Here is a 9,373-nt window from a genome sequence, read left to right as displayed (position 1 = left end):
TTTTAATTAGTGCGACCAGAAAAAGGATCGTTGCCACTAGACAGAATTCTGCAGGGAAAAAGACAGCATTCAGGACGCTGGTACACGAGACCCTTTTTTTTCGAGTTTTCTAGCGTAACTCGATTCCTGTGACAGGGGCATCTGCACTGGATCTCCTGACCTAAGAAATTTGAAGAAATTAGCTGTTTCAAGTTCCTAGCCTTTGGCGCCACTTGACAAATGTGTACAGACAGCGTTGTTTTACCGTATCAACCCTCGAACAGCCGAATGAGAACAACAACATAGGGAGCAATGCTGGATCGATTTTTCTCCATATTGACTTTTTTATTACTAAATTTATTTTTTCGATATAGAATGTTACCTAATGTTGCTTACAGTCAAAAGTGGACCTTGATAAAAATGCGATTTTTGTACGTGTGCATTATTGATATGTCCAAGACAAAAACGGTTATATACGCGTCTTTTGAACATACGCTGCGATCCTGTAACGAACATGTTAAATATTACGGGTACCCACAAGTAATCAATTATTTGCAAAGAATTTGTTTTGCCTTTAGTTCTGTTCCGGTCGTTGAAGAGGAAACACGTATTCTTTTACAGTTTTCGGTAAAGCAGCCTGTGTTCAAAATATTCTAAAAACCAATTTTTTTTACAACCCTGTAATAAAATGGCGGCGTCCGTACCTTCCGAGGATCATATTCGTCGTTGCATATTTTTTCATTTTCATGCGGGATTTAATGCAACGGTAACAACAAAGAAAATTTGCGATGTTTATGGAGATGTGATGAAGGTCAACAAGTGTCAACGTTGGTTCAGAAGGTTTGCTGATGGTGATTATGGTCTCTCTGACAGGCCTCGAAGTGGGCGACCAGTTGAATTTGATAATGACACCCTAAAATCTCTAGTAGAAGCTGATCCAAAATTAAGTATACAAGAATTGTCGAGAAGCTTTGGGTCCACATGATCAACTATACAAAGGCACCTACACGAAATGGGAAAGGCATATAAGCAAGGAATATGGGTACCGCATCAATTATCTGAAACCAACGAGAATATTCGTCGATCAATTTGCACTTCATTGCTATCCAGATTTCGTAGAGATCCATTTCTTAGCAGAATCGTTGCCGGAGATGAAAAATGGATTCTTTATGATAACATAAAGCGTTCCAAGCAATGGCTTTCTGCAAATCAAACCGCAATATCAACTCCTAAACCTAGCTTATCACTTAGAAAGATGTTACTATGCATTTGGTGGGACTGTCGTGGCATAATTCACTTCGAGTTGTTGAAACCTGGAGAAACAGTTACTGCTGAGTTGTATTATCAGAGCAATTACAACGGCTGTATTCAGAACTATTGAAGAAGAGGGCATCTTTGCTCCACAGAAAAGGTGTAATACTGCAAATTGACAATGCTCGGCCCCATACAGCCAAACTCACTCAAGAAAAAATCAAAGAATTGCAATGGGAAGTTTTATCGCACCCTCCGTACTCACCGGATATTGTTCCCTCTGACTATCATCTTTTCAAATCTCTGGAGCATTATTTAAGAAATAAAACATTCACTTCTGTAGAAGATGTAAGGAGGCACCTTGAGTCATATTTTGCTTCACGAACCCTGGATTTCTATAAGAGGGGTATTGAAAATTTGCAGGAAAGAGGGCAAACTGTCCTGGATAATGATGTAGATTATATAATAAATTAAGAAATAAAAACCTGAATTTACTACAAAGTTTGTTTTAGATTTCAAAATAATTGATTACTTATGGGCCCCCCTAATATTATTATTGTAGGCGTAGTATTGTTAATTATTAGGATTGAATTGTTCGAATCATTATTGGAGTGGTTGGGGCAGATCATAAGAAGTTATCGAAAAAAGCTGTGCCAGAATCAGTCTCGTAGTCGGCTGTCGTCCCTGCACCCGAAATCGAAGAGCGACAAGGGGCTAGCCAGCATCACGTTTACATCGGTCGAGATAAAATTTTCAGAGTATCGCGAGAACGGTGATTAACCATGGAAGTTATATTACAGCAGCTTGTCATCCCCTGGCGCAGATATCCGAGTGCCTCGAGTGTCCCTCGGCCTCAATAGGAGCTGTTAACGTTTCAAGAGGAGGAGGACGCAGAAGATGTGGGACGTGTGTCTGCGGAGTCACGCTGTCTACGCATTTTCGTGTTGTGTTTCTAATCCGCCTTGGCGATCCCCAAAAATTCTCCTTCATTTTTGATCCTCTTTTCCGCAACACTAAACCTACCAAGCACAAAACAAAGTGAAACGTCTTGTAGGAAGAAGGAGATTGAATTTACTTAAACTTTGTACGATTTTCATTATAATATGTGCTTAAATAAAGAAGTCAATTCAGTGATTTCCAGAAATGCAGAACCGGCCATTTTGACCGTGGTAGGTTTAGTGTTAACATCTAGTCTATAGTAAAAATTGTTCTCGTAAAACATTAGTAATATAATGTAGTGTCTAATACTAACTGGATTAATCATTTAGTGCTTCCGACTATCGTGTTACCCATCGAAATTTGCAGTATCAGAAGTTCAACTTTCGCTGTATGTACGAGCAAATGTTGCGATTACTGCGAACAGCTTATCGTTATTAAAACATTGCTTAATGGTACCTTCCCACCAAAGAGGAGAAAGAAGCAGGAAAAGATACGGAAAGTACAAATATCTCGTTGTGAAACAAAGAAACCGAGTTTAGAGAAAACGTATAAAATAAAATGCGAAAGTTCACAGCACGATATACATATGCATGCGCATATGCAAGTAACATTTTCAGGATAAATCGTTCAGACTCCTATTCTGTCAAAGTTATGATAAACTTGTTGAAGCTCGTGAAAAGCTATGTGCGTTTCACTGTTTAACATTTTGACTGAAAACCCAGCAACCTCAAAAATTGTACAGTATCAAAATAATTCATGTAGTGAAATCACAATTGAAGAGTGAAGATGGATAATATTGAGTACTCTTTGAACCTTGCAAATCTATGTATATCTAGCATGCTAAAAAATATGCGATAATTCCCGAAACAAACACGTAATTAAACATCAAATCAGATCGTTTAATGTTTGCTAGTAGACTAAACGAGGAGGTGGTGGGCCCAGGATACGATTTTCATCAAGAAAGAGGCAGAAGGGAGTGGGAGAGAGAGGGAGAGAGAGAGGAAGAGAGAGAGAGAGAAAGAGTAATGACGAGGGCGTACAAAGACGTTCAGGGATGACGAGGCTCAGGAAGGGGGTGCAGAGGCAAGCAAGGGGATGTGTCTGGCTGATGGAGCCTGAAACTGAATTAACCATCCCCGCCTGAGGCTCGTGATCTCGTCGCAACCTCATCTCGGCGACCATTATATTTGTCTTTGTATGCTAAACATTTTGCGGAATTATACAAGGCAAGTTCCGAAGTATTCTTTGTCCATCTTTTCTCCCCCTTCCCCTTTCTCTTCGGATAATGTACAGTGATTGCGTGCGGAAAATCGTTCCCGACTGCGGAAGAACAGTTTACGCGTAATCGACATGAAAATAATCACTTTATTGCAGCGTGCATGGGATTATAATTAACAGCATTATTGGAGAAACTACAAGTTGATGTTGCAGCCACAGTTTTTCTTTTCCGATGTAATTCTACCAGGCCTCAAATTAATTAACAGAAAAAAGTATAGGATTACATGCTGGATCATGTGCAGTGAGTGATCAAAATATTAGAATCATCTGTATAAATTGACAATTTCATACTTCAACGATGAAAGGAAAGCACGAAAATCTGTTTACATGCATCAAGGACAATTACACGACACACTGTTCCAATGAAATTGAGATTCCTCCATTTACCGTCCCCGAACCACTATTGACATTAATGGCAAACGTTTCATGATTTTCTCGTTGAAAGTCACGCGAAGGTCAACATATCGGTCATCGTCGAATTTGTTTTTTTTTAAGCTATAAGACTGTTGTAAAGAAAATATGTAGTTCCATTTAAAAAAAAACTTCGATGACTCTTTCTTCGAATTCCTTTTCTTAGAGAAGAGGACCTTCTGTCCTATCGTAAAAAATCAGCGAGATATTTAAGATGGTGGCAAGTTAGGTGAAATACCCTGTAGAATAATATTTTAGTAAATGATTACATAATATGAAAGAAGAGATGTTTTAAATACATATACTGATCCTCAGACTTGTGCGTGCACATTTCGAAGATAAAGAAGAAAGCTTTAATCAGCAAAAGGACAAGGCGATTCGCAAAATTTCGCGATATTGACAGTCCCGTTTCTTTACGATGGCGGCGGCCGGCACAAAGGGAAGCGACTCAAAGAATTGTTAGACGCGTGGACGTCGCTGTAAATATCAAAAGATTCGTTCTAATCTCGCGAATATGTCGACGGGTTCGTGTGACGGTGTCATGCTGTCTGTACCGTCATAAATCGATAAGCACGTTACCACGTATTCTTATCGATAACGGCGTATTTACCGCGTACTTACGAGCTAGTTTTAAATATAAACGATATAAGAATAATATAACTGTATGGAATCGTTAAACTAAGACCAAGCCTTGATGCAAAATTTCAATTTCGTAAGTTGTTTTATACAAAGCCAGAACGAGCGTTGTGTTTTTGGGAACTAATTAAAAGCACCATTATTTGTTACTAATATACACATACATCTCTGTCTACGTTGTAAGTTTGTTACAAATACTATAAATGCGTAAAGCATGTAGACTCCAGATTTTACGCATTTTTGATAAAATAATATGTTAGTGGAATTTAAAGTAGTGGACAGATCAAAAGAGTTAAAGAACATCGTATTGATTTCAGCTTACTAAGATCATCGAAGAAAAAAAGGAATTTCTATTTGGCTTCTGTTTCTTGCAACTGGTGCAAATCATTTAAATTTTACATAAAGATCCGGCGATCTAGTGATACAATCGCGAATAAGTAAAAAAGGGAAGATGTTTACTTGTGATGTCGAATCGGTAGCGGCTAGCTCGAAAATATCACGCTGAGCTACATCGTTAGCGTATAATGAGATTACGGAGGCCAATCTCGACTGGAAGGTCAGCATTATGAAGGGCCACGAAAAAAGAAGATGGCTCGTGCTGTCGAACAAACGAGAAAAAGCTGCAGCACATTCCAATTAATACTGTTGGTAACGAAACGTGTTTGCTGCCGCAGTTCAGGTACCTTGAAGCCTGTCGATTAATCGATTCTCTTTTTGCGCTCCGTCCTTATTGATTTATGATTGGTTTCCTTAACGTCTGTCCGACATAAATTATGTCTACCGTTCGCGCTTTGTTTTAATCGAGGTATCAAGGTTTGACAGCTCAGGATAAATTTAGTTTGCTCGAACGGATTTTAATAATCGAATAAAATACATAATATTTGTGTTTCCAGCGTGTTACGTTCGTTTTCATGGTGTGGGCATTCTCATATAACATGGTTCAGGAATTAAACAAAATAGACGTTTGAAACAAACTCGGCTGGCATCTAATTTTGGAGCACAATGAAAAAGCTTCGAACAAATTTACCAAAACTATAATGTGTAATATTTTATTTAACTGTATAAATTAATACACATTTTTACCGGTCTATGCCTGTAATAAGTTTAGCTGATTCAGAAAGCACGGAAAGTAACAGAAATGAAACTATAAAACAGTTATTTTATTAGTGCTATAAATAGGAATTGTTATCTTAGAAAAGTAATGGTAAATAGTGAAGTTTTAAAATGATTCGCTGACACTTGAATCCCCGAAAAAATGACTAACTATCGCTACTTACGATCGAGGGGTACGTGAGGGATACTGGAAGGAAATGAATCATGTTTTCAGAAATGATAATCAATATCTTCGGTTCCGGATAAATTTAATAATAGTACTTTGTTGTAAGGAAACAGTATCTATTACTAGTAGAATTGTGATTCTTCGAATACTCCAATATTTCTATGAAAACGGGCTAAAATATAAGGACTTTAAACCATGTTAATTGTTATTAACTTCAATCAAAGTAGGAGCGATAAATTATTACATAGCTTTTTCAGTGTGCTTAAAGGATGAATTGAATCGTAAATTAACTACGTGTAACGTTATGAACAGAAGTTATTGTACTATGTATTATATGTGATGCTCGTCGATGGATTTTCCATTTTCAGCTAACATTTAATATTGTCCAACGTCCAACGTGTATTAACGCGGGATTTCAATCTAAAATATTATTTTATGCGTGGCGAATTTTAAGTGTTTTTCAATGAAATGCTTTATTGTTATTTTAACGCGAGCTTTAGTAGACTTCAAAATACAGTGAAACATTATTCTGCATTTGCCTCGTTCTCTGAAATAACGTTTAATGTTAAGTTTAATGTTCACACACATTACGTAGCAGTGGTTAGCGAATGAGTTTTCGATATGTAACGATTCACAGCTACAAACTAAAAAACGTAACAACATTTTGTTTAACACCAGGTTCACGGGTCCTGTCGAAATGACGTGTTCTAATATTTTTAATTTACGAATATTGAGATTGTAAAGATGCATCCATGATATGCATCCAGTATATATTATTTAAAAAAATGGCTAAAAATTTTGATAAACGCATTCTTGTTATTTGTATAAAGCAATGTAAAATAGTCATTTTTAGTGCTCCGTAAACCTAGTGCTAAAATGTATCGTATAATTAAATGTTGTTACCAAAAAAAGAAAATGGCTTCCGTATAATGTTCGATCAACAAGAAATTGCTGATCTTTTTGAAGAATGAACGCTATACGATGCTTAAACGATACCGTTTCATGCAAAGCAACAAACGGACGAATATTAACGCGCACAGAACTGCAGGCGATAAATTGAATTTTTTCGGATTCCCGATTTAGACGACTTTCATAATTGCCATGACGGCAGTGTACGGCACGGTACGGTACGAGAGAGCATAGTTGCCAGGTAATATCGCAGAATTTCTTTCTGTGCAACCCTTCCCAGAGCGTTTGTCCCCGTCTGCGATCTCGACGGGCCTCGTTAGCCGGGAAATGGCATTTCAGACATCCCCGGCAGCGCAAAACCGGTAAGCGGAATCCTCTCCGTAGCGGTACGATGCGGTGGAAGCTTAGAAGCGCAAGGCGAGCGGTTGGGTGTGCAGGGGACGTTCGCTCGGTGGATGAGCGTCGCGACGCCCGGAGGGGTCACCCTGACCCGGAAGCTCCGCCCCTGTAGAAGTCGAGCCACCAACCGGCGTATCCAACGTTCAGGACACGGTAGGAGGAGCCACCGTGTCCCCTTGGCGCCAGGTAAGCGGCGACCCTGGAACCTCGACGACTGCCTGTTGGCATTTAGTACTGCGCCGACTCTCGAGCCAACGTCGTCTTCTTTTTTCCCCATTTCTGCGTTGCTCCGGCCTCGCGAGAAATCGGTGCCCCTTCGCGTCATCCTTCGGTGCTCGACCTACACGAACGTAAACAGTCGTCTGCCGATTCTTGTGATCAATATAGCCAGTGTGGATCTAGTTCTCGTTCACCGAAACGTGTCCCTGGATCATCACGATCTCGACAGTCCCGAGCATGGAGACGAAGATGGAACCGCTGACACCCCCGCACACGCCGCCCACGCTCGACAGATCGATGCAACAGCATCAGCTACCGATCACGTCACCCAGATGGATCAGGTCTTCCCAACAGTTGACGGGAAGGTTCGTGCAACAACCACCGAGCACAGGGCAGAACGTCGGATACCAAGCAGCGTTCATCGACAATTGGCTGCGTGGCGCAGCGTTGCTAGCCGTTAGGGGTTGTTGCCCTCAAACTGCAGGAACGCACCCTTACCACCATCAGAGCCACCAGGGTCTTCACCCTGCGATTCCGGTACCGCCGCCGGCTTCCTTCCTCACCAGAAGACTGCCCGGACAGAGGCCCAAAAAACAGTTCATCTGCAAGTTCTGCAACAGGCAGTTCACCAAGAGCTACAATCTGCTGATTCACGAGAGGACGCACACCGACGAGAGACCGTACTCGTGCGACATCTGCGGAAAGGCGTTCCGGAGACAGGATCACCTGCGGGATCATCGGTGAGTTCGAATCAGGTAAAACATATTTATGCTCCTTGTTTGCCGATCGAACCTTTGACTACATAGTATTTAACACCCTCGTAAAGTCGCTAGTTTTCTACTCGTAGATACCATAAAATCTGCTCCTTGAAACTATGAAATCGATTTCGAGTGTAAAGCATAGAGTTTGACGAAGTATTCTAAAAACATCTATCTCTAAAGAGCGTACGAGGGGTAAGGATCGGTGATATTTTGTGGTTTCTTTGGCACGCAGAGGAATTCATTGCTCAGCATTTTGGAGTTGACTACCAACCATTAGCGAATTTTGTACTTTTGAAGACGGTAGTTTATATTCTAGTGTCCCGAAACCATCTTGCGCTTAGCTTCTGAAATATTTACGATCTCGGGAGTCTTCTTATTTTTTGGCTACTTATTTGTAGTGTTCTCCTCGTAAATCCGATAGTTTATAGTTTATTTCGAAATCGAATAATCGGAAGGCAATCACTAATTGAAGTCAAGGTTCGCGAGCGAAGTACTTTTTTTTAAAAAAACGATCTTTCGTTTAGTACAATGCGCTGACGAGAATTTTGTTGTTTTCAGATACATTCATAGTAAAGAGAAGCCTTTCAAATGCAACGAGTGCGGAAAAGGATTCTGTCAAAGCAGGACCTTGGCCGTGCACAAGATCCTGCATATGGAGGAGTCGCCGCACAAATGTCCGGTCTGCGCCAGGAGCTTCAACCAGAGGAGCAACCTGAAGACGCATCTGCTCACGCACACGGACGTGCCACAAGATCTAAGGATCGAGCCACCGGTGACAACCGAGCCGAGGATCACCGCCTCCACGACCGTTAAACAGATGGCGGAAAGGGTGAGCGGGATGATCCCGATTCAGAGGACCAGCACCACTACCCCTAAACTTGGTTTCAGTATAGAAGACATTATGAGACGTTAAGGAAACTTTCTCTTGATCGATAGATCGAAAGCCAATCGAGCTATATAGCTATTAGATCTCGCCTGCTAAACTCGCATTTGGATTGGTATTGAACAAATCCTTAAGGGATGAATTGTTTTCTTTTGGCAAAAACGCATCGACTTTTTATTATTTTTTTTTATTGAAAACAAACTATTTAATTAATAGTCTTATAGTTTCATTAAATTATACAAATTTTTTTATCTTGTTTTGCTGAAAAATACACTCTGCCCACCGTTTTTTTCTGGTTGACATGATATCTTCTGATCATATTAAATCAAAAATTCCAATCGAGTTATCTTTTATACACGCACAGTTATCGATTGACTGACAACCATTAAAATGTATTTTTTTTTGGAGAAACGGTAGCTCTATAGTCAT

General features: G+C 40.2%; 1 protein-coding gene across 1 annotated transcript; it reads left to right on the top strand.

Annotated features, from left to right (window-relative positions):
* The first annotated feature begins 7,441 nt into the window (after positions 1–7,441).
* Positions 7,442–9,110, top strand: Odd (odd skipped). The gene is made up of 2 exons (XM_076790960.1): positions 7,442–8,040; positions 8,620–9,110. Exons 1-2 carry the CDS (start codon positions 7,538–7,540, stop codon positions 8,972–8,974), a joined length of 858 nt encoding a protein of 285 aa, XP_076647075.1. The 5' UTR covers positions 7,442–7,537; the 3' UTR covers positions 8,975–9,110.
* The last annotated feature ends 263 nt before the right edge of the window (positions 9,111–9,373 follow it).

Source organism: Halictus rubicundus, chromosome 1 (assembly GCF_050948215.1).
Source record: "Halictus rubicundus isolate RS-2024b chromosome 1, iyHalRubi1_principal, whole genome shotgun sequence".
Lineage (NCBI taxonomy): Eukaryota > Metazoa > Arthropoda > Insecta > Hymenoptera > Halictidae > Halictus > Halictus rubicundus.
This window is presented reverse-complemented; position numbering and strand designations above follow the sequence as displayed.